General features: G+C 39.6%; 1 protein-coding gene across 2 annotated transcripts in view; it reads left to right on the top strand.

The window, feature by feature from the left end:
- Nucleotides 1-24,412, top strand: part of ercc6 (excision repair cross-complementation group 6) — a 97,802-nt gene that overhangs the window by 39,362 nt on the left and 34,028 nt on the right. For both annotated transcript variants that reach the window (XM_072282905.1, XM_072282904.1), the window contains exons 6-11: nucleotides 1,820-1,954; nucleotides 10,330-10,488; nucleotides 11,374-11,509; nucleotides 14,926-15,096; nucleotides 21,021-21,197; nucleotides 23,616-23,732. In XM_072282905.1, coding sequence (XP_072139006.1) covers nucleotides 1,820-1,954; nucleotides 10,330-10,488; nucleotides 11,374-11,509; nucleotides 14,926-15,096; nucleotides 21,021-21,197; nucleotides 23,616-23,732 — 895 coding nt within the window. The remainder of the gene's footprint in view (nucleotides 1-1,819; nucleotides 1,955-10,329; nucleotides 10,489-11,373; nucleotides 11,510-14,925; nucleotides 15,097-21,020; nucleotides 21,198-23,615; nucleotides 23,733-24,412) is intronic.

Genomic DNA, 24,412 nt, shown 5'->3' with positions numbered 1-24,412 from the left:
CCTCACTTCTACCTTCAGGTACCTTCTACCTGATTATTCCTTCTTTGTGCTATTTGTTTATTTTGCAATTTATAGTAATTATATGTCTTTGTTCTGTACTCCTGTTGCAAAGCACCAAATTTCACGATATACTTCAGGGCAGCCTGGTGGCCTAGCAGTTGGTATAATGTTATTGCAGTGCCAGCAGCCTGGGTTCAATTGCACTGCTGTCTGTAAGGAGTTTGTATTCATCCCTGTGAGTTTCCTCCAGGTGTTCAGGTTTCCTCCCACATTCCAAAGAAGTACAGGTTCGCAGGTTGATTGGGTGGCGTGGGGCCTTTGGGCCAGAAGGGCCTGTTACATTGCTGTATTTCTGAAGTAAAAAAATATACTCAGTAGCCACTTTATTATGTACACCTGTTCATTAATGCAAACACCTAATCAATCATATGGCAGCCAATCAATACATAAAAGCATGCAGACATCATCAAGAGGTTCAGTTGTTCAGACCAAGCATCAGAATGGAGAAAAAAATGTGACCTAAGTTGTTGGTGCCAGATGAGATAGTTTGAGTATCTCAGAAATTGTTGATCTCCTGAGATTTTCACGCACTATAGTCTCTAGGTTAGGGGTTCCCAACCTTTTTTATGCCAATGAGCCTTACCATTAACCAAGGAGTCCGTGGACCCCAGATTGGGAATCCCCTGCTATAGCGTTTACAGAGAATGGTGCAAAAAAACAAGGGAAAAAAATCTAATGCACAGCAGCTCTGTGGATGAAAATGCCTTGTTAATGAGAGAGGTCAGAGGAGAATGGCCAGACCTGTTGAAGCTGACAGGAAGGCAACAGTAACTCAAATACCCATGTGTTACAACAGTGGTATGCAAAAGAGCTTCTCTGAATGCACAAGGTCGAGCCTTGAAGTTGATGGGCAACAGCAGCAGAAGACCACGAACATACACTTGGTGGCCATTTTATTAGATTCAGGAGGTACTTAATAAAGTGGTCATTGAATGTGTAGTATCTTTAATAATCTCAGATGTCCAAAATCGTTTTGCAATCAATGAAGTGTGGCAGTCATTGTGAGCAAAGCAAGCTCTTGCCCACAGTTCTAGCAAGTTCAGTTGTGGGACTATAATATTATTGAGTAAGACCAAGCTGTTTGCTGAACTTTAAAGGAGACATGATGCAATGGAGAAACTGCAGAGGAGCAGAAAAATTTTCTGCTTAACACTTCGCCCTCTTAACGATATGATCAAGGATCAACTTTATTGGCTATCTACATTTCCATGTATTAGGAATGTGCTGTGGGGTGCTGGCCAGAGAACAACATGCAGCAAAAAAAACAACATTCAACAATTATAAAGAATTATATAATAATAAAGTTAGAGGTTAAATTACGGATGTGGAGTAAAATGTGCATAAATGCCAGCATGTATTTACAATGCAAGCAGCATTGTAAAAAGTGGTTTAAAGAAGTTCACAGAGCAGTGCAGTGACAGGGCTAATAGATGGAGCGGAGTGGGAGTAACTAGATTAACTGCCTGTGTGAAGAAGTTTTTAAGATGGTGTGAAGTTTTTGTTTTAATAGCCCTATAGCACTTTCCTGAAGGGAGCTTTTGGAAAAGTTAGTTTGCTGGGTGAGTTGTGTTTGCATGTTCTTTTCTGGCTGCTTCTTTGTTCTGGACACAGGACAGTGAAGGTGAACTGCAGCCAATGAGCTTTTCAGCTGACGTGACAGTTCACCATAGTCATTGTAAAGGTGCAATTAACTGAACAAGAGCTTTGCTACTGTGTCTGGGCTTTTTTCTGTATTGTAACCAAATTTATCTTCACACAGGAAATGGAAAAGAAAACGCCTGTTGGAAAAGGAACTGCGCCAAGCCAGTGGGGAAGCTGCTGAATCAGATGAAAGTGATGCAGAGTTTGATGAGGGGTTCAAGGTGCCAGGCTTCTTCTGGAGAAAGCTCTACAAGTATGTACAGCCATGAAGAAGATGAATAGGATGAAGATAAGGTTCCTTTATCTCTGGAAGCAGCATGAAAGTGTGGAGATTGGTGTGTAGTGAGGGCAAAGTGGAGCATGGTTAGCAGGAGTGAATACACATCTTTCATATCTGGAATTGCCACTTGGTGTGTGTATCCTTCTGTCTAAATAAGCAGCTGTAAAATAAATTGCCTCAGATACTCTTGAGTTTTCAGATAATGTGAGAATGATACTCAATGCCATTGGGCACCACAGTTGCTAGTAGTTAGCGCAGCACTGCAACAGCTCGGGACATCAGAGTTTGGAGTTCAATTCCAGCACCGTCCGTAAGGAGTCTCTGGACGTCTTCCCTGTGGAATGTGTGGGTTTTCCCAGGTGCTGCTGTTTCCTCTCTCAGTCCAAAGACATACCAGGTAGGTTAATTGGTCATTGTAAATTGGCACGTCATTAGATTAGGGTTAATCAGGATTGTCAAGGGGTTGTTGGAGCAGTGTGACCCAAAGGGCTACTCTTCACAGTATCACTAAATAAATAAATGCAAGTGAAATTACAGTGGATTCCTGTTAACTGAGACACATTGGGACCAGTGCATTTTGGCCCAATTAAACAGCTGCCCCGATTAGTCAGAGTTTCATGGAATTAGTTAAGAGGTATATTAAAAAAAAAGATAAACTACTGTTTAACTGTGACAAATTATGTGTTCAAATGAAATACATAACAAATCAGAACACTACCAATACTACTACAGTACGATAAAACACTATTAGTTCCTTATAGTTATCGATGACGGAATTTATCCAGTGTTCACTGACAAAATCTAGGGCAGGCACCTAGTGTAGGTAATGGATTGCCTTCATACAATGTACGCAACAATTACATCCTCCAAATCTTCATTTTCATTGTTATATTCAAGATGATTGTCTATATCTTCAAATTTTTCATTGTTCCAAACTTGTTGAAGTAGTGAAATTTTCTATTTTCTCTCCCAGCTGCTTCTGGCATCTCCAAGCTTGAATTCTTGAAAGTTTGGTCACCTGGGTGACCATTTCTGAAACATCTCTGAATTGTCTCATTGTTTATTTCTTTCCAACTCTCAGTGACAAAAATCTCTGCTTTTTGAACACAAATACATACAACTGATGCTATTTAAAAACTGTTTGCTGGATGTATGTTTAATGGCCCTGCACATGACTGACAGTAATTATAAACTATTTGGCAACAGTCTCCTGTCCCAATTAAGCGGCATAGTGTCCCAAATAACGAAGGGAATCCTGGCTACTTTCTTAGTTGGTTTTTGTTCTTTAGGAGTTGTCTCGGAATTCACCGTAATTGGTGAAGTTGGCAAAATATACATTTATTTTATTGGTGTTATAGAGCCTCTCAGTTGCAGTTTAGTTAATTCTTTTACACACGTTTATCTGCTTTTAGCTTTGGCCAAGCAGTGAAACTAAGTAATGCAGAAATTTCTGTCTTGCTGTAGGAAGGAGCAGTGCAGACTTTCTTATTTTCTTCAATCATTTTATTGACCATTGATGCAATTAATAACCATTCCTGAGTGAATCAAAAATGAATCATTCTACATCTAGCAAATTAGTAGTAAAATTCAATTCCTGCTTAAAATCCATTAATGTTTAGTTTGCAAAATATCTGTGTTCGTAAACTGTTACAGGATTTATTGTTTACTTAAAATATTGGCAAAAACACAACACTGGAGAGTCAGTATGGGCTTGCAGAAGAGCAGACTAGCTTACTCCCTTTCCCCTTGTTCCTGCAGTTCTTCCTTTTCAGATGCTTTTCCAACTCCCTTTATAGAAACTATTATTTAATTTGCCTCCACTACTGCTGCAGAAGTACTTTACGGGCCCTAATCATTCACTTCTTTAAAGGAAAAATCCTTTTTCTAAATGTCACTTTAGGTTTTTTGCCCAGTCACCTTCATTCCGTTTACCTTGCACTTGACCCCCTGTCAATGGCAAGAGTTTCTGTTGATCTATTCTGTTGTATCCTTTATGATTTTACAGGCTGTACCTCTATCAAATCGCAACCACTAATGTACCAAAGAGAACAACCATGCTTCTTTACACTATCGTCATTAGTTGTCCTTCATTCTTGTCAAAAACACCTATTTCTCCTAAGCTGTCAGGCTGATCAACACCTCTATCCTTTTACCCAACCCACCAGCACTACAAAGTTCAGAGTATATTTATTATCAAAGTACATATATGTCACCATATACAGCCCTGACATTCATTTCCTTTCAGACATTCACAGTAAATCCAAGAAACACAACAGAATCCATGAAAGACCACATCCAACAAGCCAGACAAACAACTAATGTGCAAAAGACAACCAACTATGCAAATAAAAAAGGAAAAGATAATAATAAAATAAATAAATAAGCAATAACTGTTGAGAACATAAGTTGAAGAGTCCTTCAAAGTGAGTCCATAGGTTGTGGGAATAATTCATTGTTGGAAAAGGTGAAGTTACCTTCTCTGATTCAAGAGCCTGATGGTTGAGGTATAATAACTGTTCCTGAACCTGGTGGTGTGAGTCCCGAGGCTCCAGTATCGTCTTCCTGCTGGCAGCTGCCAAAAGAGAGCATGGCCTGGGTGGTGTGGGATTTTCCTGCAACAGCATTCCATGTAGTGATGGGGAGGGCTTCACCCGTGATGGGTTAGGCTTTATCCACGACTTTTGTAAGAATTTTCATTCAAAGGTATTGGTATTTCCATACCAGGCCATGATGCAACTAGTCAATATATTCTCCACCACACACCTATAGAAGTTTGTCAGTTTTAGACGTCATAAAAACATAAGATATAGGAGCAGAATTGAGCTATTTGGCCCATCGGGTCTGCTCCACCATCTCATCACAGTTGATCCAATTTTCCTCTCAGCCCAATCTCCTTCCTTCTCCCCTTATCCCTTCATGCCCTGACCAATCAAGAATCTATCAACCTCTGCCTTAAATATGTGGACTTGGCCTCTGCAGCTGCCTGTAGGGAAGAATTCCACACGTTCATCACTCTCTTGCTAAAGTAATTCCTCCTCATCTCTGTTCTAAAATGATGCCCCTCTATTCTGAGGCCGTGTCCTCTCCCACCATAGGAAACATCCTTTCCACATCAACTCTATCAAGGCCTTTCACCATTCGATAAGTTCAAATGAGATCACCCCTCATTCTTTTGTATTCTCGTGAATGCAGGCCCAGAGCCATCAAACTCTCTTCATTTGACAAGACATTCAATCCTGGAATCATTTTTGTGAACCTCCTTTGAACTGTCTCCAGTTTAAGCACATCCTTTCAAAGATAAATTGCCCAGATCTAGTCACAATACTCCAAGTGAGACCTCACCACTGCTTTATAAAGTCTGAACATTATACCCTTCCTTTCAGCATCTAGTCCTCTTTAAATGAATGCTAACATTGCATTTGTCTTCTTCATCACGGACTCAACCGCAAATTAACCTTTATGGAATCCTGCACAAGCACTCCCAAGTCCCTTTTCATCTCAGTTTTTTGTATTTTCTCTCCATTTAGAAAATAGTCAGCCCTTTCATTTCTTCTACCACAGTACATGACCATATAGTTTCTGACACTGTATTCTATCTGCCATTTCTTTTCACATTCTCCTAATGTCTAAGTCCTTCTGTAACCTCTCTACTTCCTCAAAACTATCTCCCTTCCACCTATCTTCATATCATTTGCAAACTTTGCAACAAAACCATCAATTCCATCAACCAAATCATTGACATATAATGTAAAAAGAATCAGTCCCAACACAGACCCCTGTGGAACACCGCTAGTCATGGGCAGCCAGCCAGAAAAGGCTCCTTTTATTCCCACCCTTTGCCTCCTGCCAATCAGCCACTGTTTTATCCATGCTAGAATCTTTTCTGTAATACCCTAAGCCAGTAGCTTGTTAAGCAGTCCCATGTGTGGCACCTTGTTAAAGGCCTTCTGAAAATCCAAATACATAACATCAGCCTATTTTCCTTTGTCTATCTAGCTTGTTATTTCTTCAAAGAATTCAAACAGATTTGTCAGGTAAGATTTTCCCTTGAGGAATCCCTGCTGACTACAGCCTATTTTATCATATGTCTCCAAGTACCCTGATACCTCATCTTAATTATTGACTCCAGCACTTTCCAATCACTGAAGTCAGACTAACTGGCCTAAAGTTTCCTGCCTCTTTCCCTTCTTGAAGAGTGGAGTGACATTTGCAATTTCCAATGTTCTGGAAACATTCCAGAATCTAGTGATTCTTGAAAGGTCATTACCAATGCCTCCAAATTTTTTCAGCCACCTCTTTCAGAACTCTGGGGTGCATACCATCTGATCCAGCTGACTTATCTCTCTTCAGGTCTTCTCAGTTTCCTAAGAATCTTCTGTCTAGTTATGTTAACTTCACACACTTTGTGCCGCCTGACACCTAGAACTACCACCATACTGCTAGTGTCTTGCACAGTGAATGAAGCCTGTCCGCTATCCACTCTCACCTCTCTATTACACTTCATGCATCTGAAGAAACTTGTGGTACCTTCTTTGATATTATTAGCTAGATTACTTTCGTGTTCCATCTTTACCTTAATGACTTTTAGTTGCCTTCTGTTGGTTTTTAAAAGCTTCCTAATCCTCTAACTTCCCACTAGTTTTTGCTCTATTGCATGCCCTCTCTTTGGCTTTTATGTTGGCTTTGGCTTCTCTTGTTAGCCACAGTTGTGTCATTTTTCCTTTAGAATGCTTCTTCCTCTTTGGGATGTATATATCCTGTGCCTTCCAAATTGCTTCTAGAAATTCCAGTCATTGCTTCCCTGCCATCATCCCTGCCGTCATCCCTGCCAGTGTTCTTTTTCAATCATTTCTTGCCAACTCCTGTCTCATGCCTCTGTAATTCTCTTTATAACAATGTAATACTGACACATCTGACCTTAGCTTCTCCTTTTCAAATTTCAGGATGAATTTGATCATATTATGATCACACTCCCCTAAGGGTTCTTTTACCTTAAGCTCTCTAAACAATTCTGGTTTATTGTATAACACACCATGTAGAATAGTTGAACCTCTAATGGACTCAACCACAAGGAGGCACTCTAGAAATTCCCCCTCCTGGAATCCAGCAGCATTCTGGTTTTCCCAATCTACCTGCATATTGAAGCCCCCATGACTATTGTAACATTATCCTTTTGGCATGCATTTTCTGTCTCCTGTTGTAATATGTAGGCCACATCCTGACTACTGTTTGGTGGTCTGTATACAAACCCCATCAGGGTCTTTTTACCCTTGCAGTTCCTTAGCTCTTTCCACAATGCTTTAATACCTTCTGACCCTATGTCAGCTCTTTCTAGTGATTTGATTTCATTTTTTACTAACAGAGCAATGCCACTCCCTCTGCCTTCCTGCCTATCCTTTCAATACAATATGTATCCTTGGACACTAAGCTCCCAGCTCTAATCTTTCAGCCATAATTCAGTGATGCCTGCAACATCATATCTGTCAATCTACAACTGTGCTGCAAGTTTATCTACCTTATTTGGTATGTTGCGTGCATTCAGATACAACACCTTCAGGCCTGTATTCACTCCTCGATTTTGTCCACCTTTTACATTGCAACTCACCCTGTGTTTGAAATTTTGCCCTATCAACAGCTTCCCCTTACTGCACATTGCCTTTGTTTGTAAACCAGCTACCTCATCTTCAGCACGATTATCAGCCTTTACTACGGTACTTCTTGCATTAAAATATGTGCAGCTCAGGGTACTAGTTGCAGCATGCTCAACCTTTTGATTCTTAACTTTGTTTGGAGTCTTACCAATATCTGTCTCCTCAAACTGTTCTGGTACTCTGGTTCCCATCTCTCTGCAACTCTAGTTCAAATCCCACCATGTAGCATTAACGAACCATCCTGCTAGAATATTAGTCTCCCTCCAGTTCAGGTGCAAATCGTCCATTCTGAACAGGTCCCACCTTCCCCGGAAGAGAGCCCAATGATCCAAAAATGTAATGCCCTCCCTCCTACACCAACTCTTTAGCCATGTATTAAACTGTATAATCTTCCTAGTTCTGGCCTCACTAGCATGTGACACTGGTAGCAATCCTGCGATCACAACCCTGGAGGTCCTGCCCTTTAACTTACCACCTAACTCCCTGAACTCCCTATGCAGAACCTCATCACTCGTCCTACCCATGGCATTGGTCCCTACAGGACCATGACCTCTTGCTGTTCACCTTCCCACTTAAGAATGCTGAGGACTCAGTTCGAGATATCCTGGACCCTGGCACCTAGGAGGCAACATACCATCCGGGAATCTCGTTCTCGCCCACAGAACCTCCTGTCCATTCACCTAACTAACGAATCCCCTATCATTATAGTGTCCCCCTTCTTCCCCCCATCCCTCCTGAGTCACAGAGGCAGATTCAGTGCCAGAGAGAGGCAGTGCAGAGTACCCCTGTGGCTGGCCATCCTGCACAACAGCAGGATACTTTGGATACTGTCGGGGTGGGTGACCTAACAGAGGAAGGTCACAGTAGTCGGGTCTACTGTGCTTAGCCTCACAGTCATAAGTATAAACAGAGTAGAGCAGGGTGCTAAGCACACAGCCTTGTGGTGCAACTGTGTTGATGCAAGTTGTGGAACAGATGTTCTGCCAATCGGAACTGAGTGTGGTCTGCAAGTGAGGAAATCAAGGATCCAATTGCACAAGGCGGTATTGAGGCCAATGTTTCGAAGCTTATTGATTGGTTTTGAGGGGATAGTAGTATTGAATGTCGAGCTATAGTCAATAAAGAGCATGCTGACATGTGCATCTTTGCTGTCCACGTGTTCCAAGGTTGAGTGAAAAGCCAATGAAATCGCATCTGATGTAGATCTATTGTGCCGTTAGGCAAAGTGGTGCGGATCCAAGTCACTTCTCAGGCAGGAGTTGCATCCACATCTCCGAGTGTACATGGTCTATATCTATGTTACTTGAACATTGTAGAGGATAACTGAGGTTTTTTGTTTTTATTGTGTTCTTGATGCTTATTGTGTTTTTTTATGGCACACTGGATCTGGAGTAACAATCATTTTGTTCTCCTTCACACTCGTGTACTGAAGTATGATAATAAACAATCTTGAAGCTTCATCTCTCAATCATGTGGCAAATCTCTTCTGTTCCCCATGCAAACCCTCTGTATTTTTCCTTAAGTTTGGAACTGACAACTGGACATCGTACAACAGTTGTGGCCAATTCATTGCTTAAAAAAATCATCATGGCATCCTTGTTCTTGTGCTCTCTACCTTTTTGTAAAAAAAAAGACTCATGGCTCCCTCTGTTCTTACAATCATTTTCTCATCTCACTATTTCCAACTAACTGCATTTCCACAAAATTGCAAAGTTCAGAAGTTCGAAGTACATATATGTCACCATATACTACCCTGAGATTCATCTTCTTGCAGGCATTCACAGTAGAACAAAAAATAACAATAGAATCAATGGAAAACTAACACAAAGATGACAAACAACCAATGTGCATAAGAAGACAAATTGTGCAAATACAAAAAAAATTATCATCAATAAATAATATTGAGAAAATGAGCTATAGAGTCCTTTACGGAATTAGTTCATTGTGTTGAAGTGAGTGAAGTTATCCACACTGGTTTAGCAGCCTGATGGTTGAAGGGTAATAACTGTTCCTGAGCTTGGTGGTGTGGGACCTAAGACTTCTGTACTTCCTTCTTGATTGCAGCAGCAAGAAGAGAGCATAGCCTCAATAGTGGAGGTCTTTTTGTGTAACCCCTTTTGAATTTTGCTTTCTAATTTATATCACCAGTTCTCCTATCAAAAGGCAATTCCTCACATCTCAGCATTGAATCTACCACCTGCCCATTCAGCCGTTATCTCATTGAAGTCTATATGACTGCGCTCTTCACGTGTCGTTATTCCTCCAAGCTCTATGCCATCTGCAGATTCAGGAACAGCAATCTGTATTCCCAAAACCAATGTATTAACATAAATAATTCTACGAAATCCAATGGTTCTCAAAGCAATCTCCTAGAGAATTGCACTGCACATTCTCTCAACCACACAATCTTCAATTCCTTCTCTCTGTTTTCTGTTACTTAGCCAACTTTCCATTCACACTATAACTGTATAACAAAGTTATCTGTAAAGTGTTTAGTAAAATTAATTAGGCTTTCAAGCATTTTTTATTTAGTTTCACAGCATCATGATTGTATAATGAGTTAAAAATTGCTAAATTAAGATACAATTACGATTATTATTTCTGGTTTTGAATTAGAGGTGATTTTGCTGCTAATGACTCATTTATAAATGCTTTGCATGATGTTGTACAAAATGAAATCTCATTTTCTCTTGCCAGGTATCAGCAGACAGGTGTGAGGTGGTTATGGGAGCTGCACTGTCAGCAAGCAGGGGGGATTCTGGGAGACGAAATGGGACTGGGCAAGACCATCCAGATAATTGCCTTTTTGGCAAGCTTGAGCTACAGCAAGATAAGGACACGAGGCTCAAATTACAGGCGAGTGCCCCTCTGCAGACTGTCAGTCTGTGTAGCTCAATTAATATTTCATCATTTGTATTGCTGTTGTAGGAATGACTCGTGAATTTTTAATGACATTTCAATTACAATATTCCTTTAATTCTTTTAGTAGGACCATCAAAGGGAATTTTTACGAGATGTAGGAGCTGAGGGCAAGGGAAATTAAACATGTAACACATTTAATGAATGGCAAAACATTGGAACTTCATTTTGCAGAAGAGAAACACATGATGCCATGGGTCGATAAATGTATACGGTTACCCTTCTCAATAGGGTTTGTTTGCAAACTCAGTTATGCCTCAATATCAATATTTTGTGTAAACTGAATTTTAAATCATGTATATAAAAAGTTACCTTACTTTATTAAATCTAGTATTAAAATGTCCTTTGGCAGCATTCCACATACACAGCTTTTACATAGTTATGAATATCTTTGGTGGTTGCCACTCATTGCTTCAAAGATGCTATTATGCAGATGTAGGTTTTTGCCCCTGACCATTTGCACCTCTTTGGTTTTTTCTTGTACGCTGTAGATTTAACACAAGGATGACTTTTTGCAGTGTCCTGGAAGATGAGGGGCTTTGTTTGGCTGAATTTTTTTTCCATATCAAAACCTATTGAAATTTACTGCTTGCCTATTTTATATTTCCAGCATCTGCAGATTTTTATTTCCGTTTTTGCTATTGATATTTACTGTTGTGTATAACTTCCAGGCAATGAAAATATATCTAATTTTGAAGATAGTTTTATTATTGATTGTCAGTTATAATCAACAATATCGATTGTTGTTATTCCTCATGTTAAATTAGTGAAATGTGAATGTATTAAAGTTGATATCTTTTTTTTTTCTCTTTGGAATTGAAGGTATAATGGTTTGGGGCCTGTGCTTATTGTCTGCCCAGTAACAGTGATTCATCAGTGGGTAAAGGAATTCCACAATTGGTGGCCGCCATTCAGAGTGGCAATTCTGCACGAAATGGGTTCCTTTACCAACAGGAAGGCAAGTGTTTGGAGAAGCTGATATCATGGTATTATTATTGATAAATTGGTTTATAGAAACATAGAAAACCCACAGCACAATACAGGCCCTTCGGCCCACAAAGCTGTGCCAAACATGTACCTACCTAGGCTTTATCCATAGCCCTCTATTTTTCTAAGCTCCATGTAGCCATCCAGGAGTCTCTTAAAAGACCCTACCATTTCCGCTGACAGCCCATTCCACGCACTCACCACTCCCTGCGTAAAAAAAACTTACCCCTGACATCTCCTCTGTACCTAAATTTGTTTATTATTATCACATATGCCAAAGTACAGTAAAAACAAAATTTGTCCTTGTAGCTGGTTGTTCAAGCAAAAACTGCATCAAGATGTTCATGAATGAAAGAAGATCCTAGTAGCATTTTTCTAGGAAATTATGTTAAAAATAGAATGCGACGGCAAATGATTAATATTGAAATTTCCATGTAATTGTCTATTAGTCTGTTTAATAATGTACAGTGGATTCCAGTTAATTGGGACACATTGGGATCAGTACATTTTGGCCCAATTAAGTGGCTGCCCCAAGTTTCATGAAATATTTAAAAAGGTACAAAAAAGACAAACCGAGTAATAAATTTATGTATTTAAATAAAATATAGAACAAATTAAAACACTACATAGTACTAAAATTGAGAGGAATTCATCGAGTATGCAGTGAATATAATCAGTGTAGAAAATGGACTGCCTTCATACAATGTTTTAGACATTGCATTCTCCAAATCTTTATTTTCATTGTAACATTCAAGATGATTGACGATACCTACAAATTCTTCAGAGTTCCTAACTTGTTGAAGTAGTGAAATCGTTTCATTTTCACTCCCAGCCATTTCCGGCATCTCTAAACCTGAATGCTTGAAACCACAGTGAGCCAAACAGTTCAAAATTGTACTGCTTATTTCTCTCCAATTATCAGTGATAAAAAAAAATCTGCTTTTTGAACACAAAAACATGTAACTGTTGCTATTTGCTCAAAGCATGATGTCGTGACTAACAACCACACAAGTGCACGTGAGTGACGCTAATTAGGACCTGTTCGGCAACAGTCTCCTACCCCATTAAAGGAGTATAGTGTCCCAAATAAGCAAAGGGAATTTGGACTTTTTTCTGGATTAGTGCTTGTTCTTTAAGAGTTGCCCCAAATACATAGCTGCCTCGTTTAATCGGAATCCACTGTGTTTATTCAGCATTGGCACTATTCAAACTTATTTGGGAACAAGAGAAGTGAAGAAGTTGGATAAGCATTAGAAATTTTTCGTAAAAGTATTTTCTATAATGTCCTTTTAGGATGTGCTATATCACAGTGTGTGTGTGCGCGCGCAACACACACACACACACGTTCTTTAGAAAATGATTATTTTTGCCAATGTAGTTAACTTACACTCAGCCGTATGTTGATTTTTGAATAAATGTTCATATTGTAATGCAGATTCCATGCACAGGATTATGGTAGTGTATGATTGCCATCTTACTTAATTTGCTAATGTCTTTGAAGACAAAAAATTTCAATACCACACCACCATGTATATTTAGTCAATTTTGGTTATCCCAGTCAACAGGTCCCTGCTAAATAGGCTGGGGTGAAAGAGGTGGGTAGGTGTATTCTTTCTAGGTTAGTGTGGTATGTTCATATTCTGGTCCTCTTGGCAGTAGATTCAGATACAAAGTGACATTATCTTTCATTTCTGCATGTTTTGTAATTTCTGTAATCATCAGAAACTTTAACTCTCTAAAAAATAGTCGATACCCATGATGAATTACAAAGCCAACATATTTAAAATAATTTTAAAGACCATTAAAATGGGAACATTTCCCGTAGGATCTTATCTCCCAATTGGCATTCAATGATATTATGTAAGTTTCAATATGTATTTATTTCATTTTAATAATTTTATGCATTATTTGTTTGTATTGATGAGAGTTCAGCCACAGAGTCTTCCCAGCTATCTAATAGTATATTTGTTAACTATCTGACGCGGCAAAAAATTGTCATTTTCTTTGTTACAGGCAGAATATTTAGAAGTTTCTTATTTACTTTAATGTGTTTCTGTTTTCAAGTTGGTGTTGACAGTGCTGAAATATGGAAACCAGTTATAATTTATTAGCTATCTGCAGTTCAACAGATTTTAATAGCCCGAGTAGAACAGATGAAATCCAAGATCTGGATATAATTATTAATTGAAAGCAACTCCTTCTGCCAGTGAAACATTCACAATGTTTTGCTGGTTTACTGTTGTCTTTGTATATATGGATCATTTGTCAATCTGATTGATTTTAATAACTGGAAGTGAGGTAATGTTCTGGGGTTTGAAGATTCAAGATTGTTTAATGTCATTTCTAGTCCACAAGTGTAAAGGAGAACAAAATAATTGTCACTTTGGATCCAATGCAGTACAAAAAAAATGCACCAAAGGTAAAGAACAAAAAAAAATAAAAACACAATATAAATACATAAGGTAGCTTATATACATAGATTTATTGTATGTCAATGAAGTGATGCTGCACATAAGCAGACTGTAGTGATGGTTGGGGATGTGAAGGGGTGGGTTACTGGTTGGAGGTGTTGATCAGCCTTACTGCTTGGGGAAAGTTACTGTTTTTGTGTCTGGTGATCCTGGCCTGGATCCTACATAGCCTCCTCCTTAATGACACACTAATTATATATTTCTCAGTAACCATTAAAATAAATTAAAACCCTTTATATTTTCTGCAATAATGGAAGTACTCAATCTCCAGCTTTAGTGTTTAGCAGCGCGGAAAATGAAACAAAAGGTTTGTTTTATTTGTTCTGTACACTATTAAGAGCTTGACAAGGACCAGGCTTTTTACTTTGACATGGAGCATCTTCACTGGTGTTGTTTTCCCCTGTCAGCACAAGACCTTGTTTATTTAAAAATTTTGCTTGAAGGGAGTTTAAATTAATTACAGGTTCAGCAACTCATGACTGTGAACCTCCTTTGCTCTGTTCTCTGTGAGTGGCCTTCATGCGCTGCATTTAAGTCCTGTTTTGCTGGTATCTGACATTGTGATTAATGGCTGTTGTTTTCAAACAGTCCACTGTTTGCCCTCTAGGAGGGATTGGTCTCCAGAGCATCAATAATAACAGCACCGCTTTCACAAAATGTCTTTTAATGATGGAAGAACTGTGTTCATTGAGTTAGGCTAATTGCAGGCATCGTTTATTAATTGCAAAAACTAGGGGAGGTTACATATTTTACAAGCACTTAATTTGAAATCATGGGAGATGATTTGAGAATTAGATCTGTTGATGGAGGTCTTACTGCATTTCATAATGATTTTTGTTATCATTTTGTACATATAAAATAGAGAACATTACTATATTTGTTATTGCAATCACAACCATGTATTTTGATCTTGCAGGAGAGACTTGTTCATGACATTGCAGCATGCAATGGTATTCTGATCACCTCTTACTCCTACATTCGGATCATGCAGGAGTCAATTGCACGCTACCATTGGCATTATGTAATTCTGGATGAGGGGCACAAAATCCGAAACCCAAATGCTGCCATTACTGTTGCATGTAAACAGGTAACCTAATAATAATTTTACCTTTTCTGATGATTTGGATATGGGCAGCAAAGGTCACACTAAAGCTGCTACTCCCCCTAAGGTGGTTATGTTCATAATTAAATGACCTGCGGTACTGCTTTAAAGTTCAAAAAAGTTCAAACTACTTTTATTATCAAAGTATCTACTGTATATATTATACAACCTTGAGATTTGGCACCTTACAGGCAGCCTTAAAACAAGAAACCCAAAAGAACTCATTTAAAAAGAAATCCACAAACACCCAATGTGCATACAGAAAAAAAAAACAAAACTTGCAACCAATAAAAGCAAGCAAACAACATTCAGAACAAAAGTGAGTCCATAGACACGAAGCCCAGAGCAGCTGGAGCAGGCCGACAGCCTCAGCCTCAGTTCGTCACACAGTGGAGCAAAACATCACGGAGCTCACAGACACAAGGCCAGGAGCAGGCCCTCAGCGCAATGGAAAGTGGAACAAACGTTGCAGAGTAGCGAGCAGAACTGGCCTGACCCTCACCTCTGGTCCCAACACCTTGCCTTTTCAATCCATCCAGACCAGTGTTTAAATTGTCCAAATATCCGGTCATTCCTCAACTCTTATGAGTTGACCAGATGCTGATTACATTGACTAGTTTGCAATGACGGACAGATTATGTCTGGTTCATGAATAGAAATGCCAAGAAGAGACAGACCATTGGTTCAGTCCTGTACGTTTTGGAAATAAGCTAGGGGCTCAATGGCCTCCTTGTTAATGATAGCTTTACATGGTATTGGTCAGACCACACTTGGAATATTGTGAGCAGTTTTGGGCCCTTTATCTAAGAAGGGATGTGCTGGCATTGGAGAGGGTCCAGGTGAGGTTCCCAAGAATGATCCTGAGAATGGAGGGGTTAATGTATCAGGAGCTTTCATGCCTCTGGGCCTGTACTTGCTGGAGCTTTGAAGAATGATGGGAGATCTTACTGAAACCTATCGAAGATTGAAAGACTTGCATAAAGTGGACATGTAGAGATGTTTCCTATAGTGGGTGAGTACAGGACCAGAGGGCACAGCCTCAGAACTGAAAACTGCTTAGATATGTAGCTCTGTTAATATACAAAGTATTCCAAGGTGCTTTACAGTGCAGAAAGAATACAACAAATAGAATCATGGTCTTAACATTTAGAACATTCTGTTACCTCAACCAGCCTCAGCATTAAATCCGGATCTCCACTATATTTGGCTTTTGTGTTTACAAATGATTAACTTATTGGATTGATTTCTGTGATAAGAGAGTTGGGACGTTTGGCTGATGCTAAATCTAAAGGTTTTGCCATCTACCAGGCCTCCCAGTTCTAGAAGTTTGTGAATGTGGGTATTAGGAAGGAAGTTCTTAGTGTTGTTGAGGCAACCCATTGTCGCCCACAGTGAGAGTTCAGGTGTATGTGAAAAATTAAATTCTAAGTAATGAAATTGCAACAGAGCTTATAAATCTGGACTTTGGGCTGAAATATCAGAATGATTTGACCATGAAGACTGGAATGTTGCCCTCAGTTACTGTGCCATGGGCAGTTCATTGATGTTGCTGGAGCAGGAACTTTGCTGTACATGAGACAGTCCAGGACAAGACCATAAGACATCGGAACAGAATTAGGCTATTTGGCCCATCAAGTCTGGTCCGCCATTCTCCTTAATTCCATTTTTCTGCCTTCTCCCCATAACCTTTGATGCCCAGACTAATCAAGAACCTATCGACCTCTTGATTTAAATATACCCAGTGACTTGTCCTCCACAGCTGTCTGTGGCAAAGAATCCCACAGATTCACCACCCTCTGGTTAAAGAAATTCTCCTCATCTTTGTCCTAAGTGGATGACCCTCTATTCTGAGGCTGGGCTCCTCTGGTCCTAGACTTCTCCAACTATATGAAACATCCTCTCTATATCCATTCTGTCAAGGCTTTTCAATATTCGATAGGTTTCAATGAGATCCCCTCTTGTTCTTCTAAGCTCCAGCGAGTACAGGCCCAGAGCCATCAAATGCTCCTTATACATTAACTTTTAACCCCAGCAGTTGTTGTGTAAGAGGATACTATATGCTTACTGTGTCAGATCATTAATTTTGTGAAATGGCTTGAAAGTTACTGAAATTTTGTTTGAGAAAATATTGCCCATGGCCCTTTGATATAGACCATAAGACATGGGAGCAGATTTAGGCCATTCAGTCCATTAAGTCTGCTCCTGATATATATGTCCTCTCCCTGCATTAGAGCCAGTCATTTTAATTGACAGAAACTGAGACTACTGTTGAACAACACAAAAGGCACTGGAGCAACTCGGCAGGTCAGGCAGTATCTGTAGACAGAAATGAACAGCTGACATGTTGCGTCAAAACCCTTAATCTGGACTGAAGATAGAGGGGAGATAATCAGGATTAAAAGATTGAGGGAAGGGATGGTGCAGGAACCTGCAGGTGATAGGTGAATCCAGGTGAGGGAGGGAATGATGTCAGAAGATGGGAAGTAATAGATGGACGGGATAGGAGAGGACAATGGAGAATGTAATAAAGGGAAGAGAGGTGGAGATGTAACTGGTGAGTGATGTGCAGATGGAGCAAAGGGGAAAGACATGGGGTGATGGGAGCTAGATGGAACAATTTAGTTTTATCTCATTTAGAGGTCTAGTGTGGAACAGGCCCTTCTAGCCCTTCAAGCCTCGCCACCCTGCAACCCACCAAGTTAATGCCAGCCTAATCACAACAATAATCTGTTACTCAATGTCAGCAACACCATGGAGCTGATTACTGACTTAAGGAGGAGGAAACTACAGGACAATGAAACAGTCCTCATCAGAGGTGGAGAGAAGTCAGTAACTTTAAGTTCCTCTGTGTTATCATTTCAGAGGATCTGTCCTGGGCGCAGCACCTAAGTGCAATTACAAAGAAAGCATGGCATACTTTCTAAGAAGTTTGTGAAACTTGGTCAAACTTCTATATATGTGTGATGGAGTGTATATTGACTGACTGCAATACCAATGTCCTTGAACAGAAAATGTTACAGAAAGTAGTGGATATGGCCCAGTCCATCATGGGTAAAGCCCTCCCCACCATTGAGCACATCTGCACAGAACATTGTCGCAGCAAAGAAACATCCATCAACAAGGGACTCTCATCACCCAGGTCATGCTCTCTTCTCCTTGCTGCCTTCAGGAAGAAAGTACAGGAGCCTCAGGACTCACACCACCAGGTTCAGGAACAGTTATTACTCCTCAACCATCAGGCTGTTGAAACAGGGGGTGACTTAGCTTCACTTGCCCCATCGCTGAACTGTTCCCATAACCTATGGACTCACTTTCAAGAGTTCTTCATCTCATGTTCTTGAGAAGTCGATGTTCATGCCATCAGGTTGGAGGCTACCCAGACGAAATATAAGGTGTTGTTCCTCATCATGCCATCAGGTTGGAGGCTACCCAGACGGAATATAAGGTGTTGTTCCTCTTCATGCCATCAGGTTGGATGACCCGACACAGACTGGGAGACCGCTTTGCTGAACATCTACGCTCTGTCCGCCAGAGAGAGCAGGATCTCCCAGTGGCCACACATTTTAATTCCACATCCCATTCCCATTCTGACATGTCTATCCACGGCCTCCTCTACTGTAAAGATGAAGCCACACTCAGGTTGGAGGAACAACACCTTATATTCCGTCTGGGTAGCCTCCAACCTGATGGCATGAACATCGACTTTTCTAACTTCCGCTAATGCCCCACCTCCCCCTCGTACCCCATCTGTTACTTATTTTTATACACACATTCTTTCTCTCTCTCTCCTTTTTCTCCCTCTGTCCCTCTGAATATACGCCTTGCCCATCCTCTGGGTCCCCCCCCCCCCCCGTCTTTCTCCCCGGACCTCCTGTCCCATGATCCTCTCGTATCCCTTTTGCCAATCACCTGTCCAGCTCTTGGTTCCATCCTTCCCCCTCCTGTCTTCTCCTATCATTTTGGATCTCCCCCTCCCCCTCCAACTTTCAAATCCCTTACTCACTCTTCCTTCAGTTAGTCCTGACGAAGGGTCTCGGCCTGAAACGTCGACTGTACCTCTTCCTAGAGATGCTGCCTGGCCTGCTGCGTTCACCAGCAACTTTTATGTGTGTAGCTTATATACATAGATTGATTGAATGAATGTCCATAAAGTGATCCTAGCCTCAGGAGTATCTGACAGGAAATGATAAAATAGTGGTGGAGGGGTGGATTAGAAAGGCCATTTGACCTGGTTTTAATTTATTATGTGCTTATTTGAAGGATACCTAAATCATAGCAATAGAATTCTTATACAGTGCTGCTATATATCAGAAACTTTCATAGGACATTAATCTATCTATGAGGCACTGAAGTTTTGCACCAATTTTCTAAGGCCTGTTAGCGTAACACTATTACAGCGCCAGTGACCTGGGTTCAATCTTGACACTTTCTGTAGGGAGTTTGCACATGTACATTTTCCCTGTGGCTGCATGGGTTTCTTCCAGGTGCTCTGCTTTCCTCCCACATTCCAAAGATGTATGGGCTGATCTTAGTAAGTCATGGACATACTATGTTTGCGCCGGAAATCTGGCAACACTGGCAAGCTGCCCCCAACGCATCCTCAAACTGTGTTGTTTGTAACCCAAATGATGTATTTCACTGTATGTTTCAATGTTTTGATATACATGTGACAAATAAAGCTGATCTTTCTTCTTTTTGTTTTTTAACCATCTTCATAGGCAGAATCATCACTTTGGAATTATTTGTATTTAAATAGTTAATCAAGTGTATTTGGCTCATGTTTTAGTATTTAAAAAATTCACACTGTCACATACAAAGATTTATAATAAAATGTAGAGCACTCCCATACTATTCAGATTACAGTAATCTTTCACCCAGACGTAGAATGTTTCATTTAAATGAACAGTGCAGTCTTTGGAAACAGTAAACTTTATACATGTATTCCCTGCTGATATTTGGCATCCAGAGCGAGAGGCATAAAGGAAGCACCCACAGACAGTGAACTTTCTTGCAGGCATGTATGCTGTTTCTTTTCATTGATTCACAGAATACAAGAGTGTTGAAAGTAAGGCTAGCTTTTATCGTCCACCCCTAATTGCCTTAGAGTTGAAATTTAAAAAGCAATTTCAGGGAACAGTTAAAATTCAACCCTATTGCTCTTGGGTCTAGTCTGGAGTCATATGTAGGTCAGGCTGAGTAAGGATGGCAGAATACCCCCTCCGTAAAATACATTAGTGTTCTTAAGACAAGTGCATAGTTTCATGGTCGCTATTCTCAATAATATTCTATAATTCAGATTAATTAATTTAATTGAATTTAAATATCTCAGCTGCTACGGTGAGAATTGAATTTGCATGTGAAAATCATTACATTCCAGAAACATAACCAATATGTTACTACAACCAGAATTCTATGATAGCTAATTATAAAATAGTTACAGAAAGAGAAATAAAATGATGAGAAAGATAATTAGTGCATATTAAAGATAATCAAAAGCATTTATTACAGTTGATTGTATAAAAGGAGAATAAGATCTCCTCTTTGTTTGCAGATGATGAAATCCTATGCCTTGAAATTCTTTGAACTATCCTGATATCTTTCTTCAAAGAATGTTTGTGAACTTAATTTTGGCACCACTTTATTGAATCATAAGAGCTTTTAATGTAGATAAATATTTAAAGAGATGTATTTGATCAGAGTTTCATGGTAGTCTTGCACTCAGTGCTGTTAATGGATAATGCTTGCTGCCTAAGAGTAGCAAAATTAAACTGTAGTCACAGTATTTCTATACTGCAGAGCTATAAATTTTTTTTATATAGAGAGCTTGAAGCAGCTGTGTGAAGTCAATTAACAGCAACAAGTTTGGGGGAATATGTTGATTGCGTTACAAGTGTTTATTTTTTTTTCAGTTCCGGACTCCACATCGAATTATCCTGTCTGGTTCACCGATGCAGAATAACCTGAAGGAGCTGTGGTCCTTGTTTGACTTTGTTTTTCCAGGAAAGCTAGGAACATTGCAAGTCTTTATGGAGCAGTTTTCTGTCCCTATCACTATGGGAGGCTATCAGAATGCTTCCCCTGTTCAGGTAATACTCAGCAAGGTTGCTGCTTTCCATATTGTGTGATGTGTTTGTGTATTTCCATAGATGTGTAGTGGAGAGTATATTGACTGGCTGCACCACGGCCTAGTATGGAAACACCAATGCCTTGAACAGAAAATCTTAACAAAAATTAGGGGCTACAACCCAGTCCATCAAGAGTAAAGCCCTCCCAATCAGCGAGCACATCTACGCGAAACACTGTTGCAGGAAAGCAGCATCCATCATCAGGAACCCCACCACCCAGGACATGCTCTCTTCTCGCTGCTGCCATCAGAAGAAGGTACAGGAGCCTCTGGACTCGCACCACTAGGTTGAGGAACAATTATTACCCTTCAACCGTCAGGCTCTTGAACCAAAAGGGTGAAAGCAAGTAATAATAAATAAATGCTGGAGGAACTCAGCAGGCCAGGCAGCATCTATGGAAAAGAGAACTTTCAAAGAATCTGCATCTCATGTTCTCAATATTTAAGGTTTATGTATTTATTATTATTTCTCTTTGTAATTGTACTGATTGCCTTCTGCATTCTGGTTGAGTGCTGAAGGTAGACAGTCTTTTATCGATTCTATTATAGTTACTATTCTATACATTTGCTGAATATGCCCACAAGGGATGGTGAGATATATGTACTTTGATAATAAAATTTACTTTGAACTTCGAATGAAGGATTCATCTTTTGGGTGCAAACCAACCATTTGTATTTGCAACCTTTGCTACTTTAGAGTTCAAAGTAAATTCAGAGCAAGTTTCTTATCAAAGTATATGTATATCACCATATGCTACGCTGAGAGTCATTTTCAGATTCACAGTAGAACAAAGAAATACAGTAGAATCAATGAAAGAAGAGACAACACATAAAGACTGACAAGCAACCAAATTGCAAAAGAAGACAAACTGTACAAATAGAAAGTGACCAGAAATAATAAATAAATAAATAACATCGAGAACGTGAGTTGTGGAGTCCTTGAAAGTGAGTCCATAGGTTGTGGAATCAGTTCAGTGTTGAGGTGAGTGAAGTTATCCACACTGTTTCAGGGGCCTTTTGGCTGAAGGGTCATAATTGTTCCTGAACCTGGTGGTGTGGGTCCTGAGACTCCTGTACCTCCTTCCTGATGGTAGTCGTGCGAAGAGAGCATGGCCTGGGTGGTGGGGTCCTTGATGCTGCTTTCTTGCGGCAGTGCTCCTTGTAGATGTGCTCCGTGGTAATGAGAGCTTGTGATGGGCTGGCCTGTATCCACTACTTTTTACTTTTAAAATTGCCCGAAGTTAAGTCATTCATGACTTTTGAATGCGCCACCCAGTAATAGTAGTTTAAAAAGACAAATAAAAGAGGAAATTTGAGGCTTAAAAGGGAACTGAAAACAGTTTTCAAATTGGAAACGAGGGAAAAGACAGGAAGGAAGGCAGCGTAATGTGTGATTAAAAATCTCCCAAAAGTGTTTACATTTTAAAATGCTGCTTATATCGGTGTCTTCCCATTACAGTAAATATGAAAATACTGTATTTCAGAGTGTGAAGCTGTTTGTTCTTGCCATTATTTCTTAATAAAGATACAGTGTTGATGTATTTTTTAGGATGGTGAATTAGATTTTATTTGCATAATAAAAACTTTGTTTACACTAATACATTAATGAAGTAGTTGCCCATATTGTAAATAGTAAACTGCCCTCTTCATCCTACATCTCCATTACATTGCCATATGTTCTTTAAACTAAAAACTGCCCCCTGTTTGTGGAATGATGTTTTCTCTTTTAAGCTCTCTTTGGTCTCATAAGTGGCCGCTCATCTTTCTCTATAATGTAGCTTCTTGTAGGCCCCCTGCAGGTTTCTTTTTGATCTTTGGACCACTTAGATTAGTGATAAATGACATAAGGCTGAGATAGGATTAGACACAAAGATAAGGTAGCATGATAAAAGGTCCATTTCCCTGAGGGAAGGACTTATAAAGCTAATAAAACTTCCATTTTGAGTCCTCTTGAAAGCTCTGAACTGTACACTGTTTTTAAGCTTTAAATTTAGAACCAAATATCAGTATAATGGAGCATTGATACTATTAAAAGTTAACTATAAAAACCACATTTGCCACTTGAAGGATAAGCACAAATTGAATATTGTTGTAGTTAATAGCAGTGTTGTGAATTAATTACCTTGCTTTCATTATTTCTCTGTTTTGTTTAACAAAACCAACATTCAAGAGCAGAAGTTGACCGGCAGTTCTTAATATGTTTTAAAATGTGGGCATTGTTTGCATTAAGTTTCAAGGCTCCTTAAATGCTGATTAAGTTCATTTTAAAAAGCAGACTCCTGCTTTAAATACTCTTGTCAATGTGTTCCTGATAGTTTGTTAGTCATTACTGGGACTTTGAAACATTTAATACAAAATTGTTCTTCTACATTTTTCTCAGGTGCAAACTGCGTACAAGTGTGCCTGTGTTTTACGGGACACTATAAATCCTTATTTGCTGCGAAGAATAAAGGCAGATGTAAAAATGAATCTGGGTTTACCAGATAAGAGTGAACAGGTGAGTAAAGTACTGGAACTTTAGGACTCAAGTAAATTTGTACCAAACATTATATAATATTCTTGTTTTATCAATTACCTCAGTCACTGCAGTGCACTGTAAACACTTTAAACCATTTTTATAATGGTGTTTACATTGTAATTGAATTGACTTTATTACTTCCTTCATAATACATGAGTTAAAATCTTTACGTTATGTTTCCATTCAAATGTGCAATTATAGTAATTTATAATAAATATTATGTATGATGGGATAGTCAATATAACACAGAAATACAGTTGTGTCAGCATGAGTTAATCAGTCTGATGGCCTGGTGGAAGAAGCTGTCCCAGAGCCTGTCGGTCCTGGCTTTTATGCTGTGGTACCGTTTCCCGGATGGTAGCAGCTGGAACAGTTTGTGTTTGGGGTGACTTGGGTCTCCAATGATCCATCGGGCCCTTTTTACACACCTGAGTTTGTAAATGTCCTGAATCTTGGGAAGTTCACAACTACAGATGCGCTGGGTTGTCCTCTCCACTCTCTGCAGAGTCCTGCGATTGAGGGAGGTACAGTTCCCATACCAGGCAGTGATGCAGCCAGTCAGGATGCTCTCAATCATGCCCCTATAGAAAGTTCTTTGAATCTCGGGGGACCATACCAAACTTCTTCAACTGTCTGAGGTGAAAGAGGCGCTGTTGTGC

This window comes from Mobula birostris, chromosome 18 (genome assembly GCF_030028105.1).
Source record: "Mobula birostris isolate sMobBir1 chromosome 18, sMobBir1.hap1, whole genome shotgun sequence".
NCBI classification, from domain to species: Eukaryota; Metazoa; Chordata; class Chondrichthyes; order Myliobatiformes; family Myliobatidae; genus Mobula; species Mobula birostris.
Note: the sequence above shows the minus strand (reverse complement) of the source record. Positions and strands in the feature narration are given on the sequence as shown.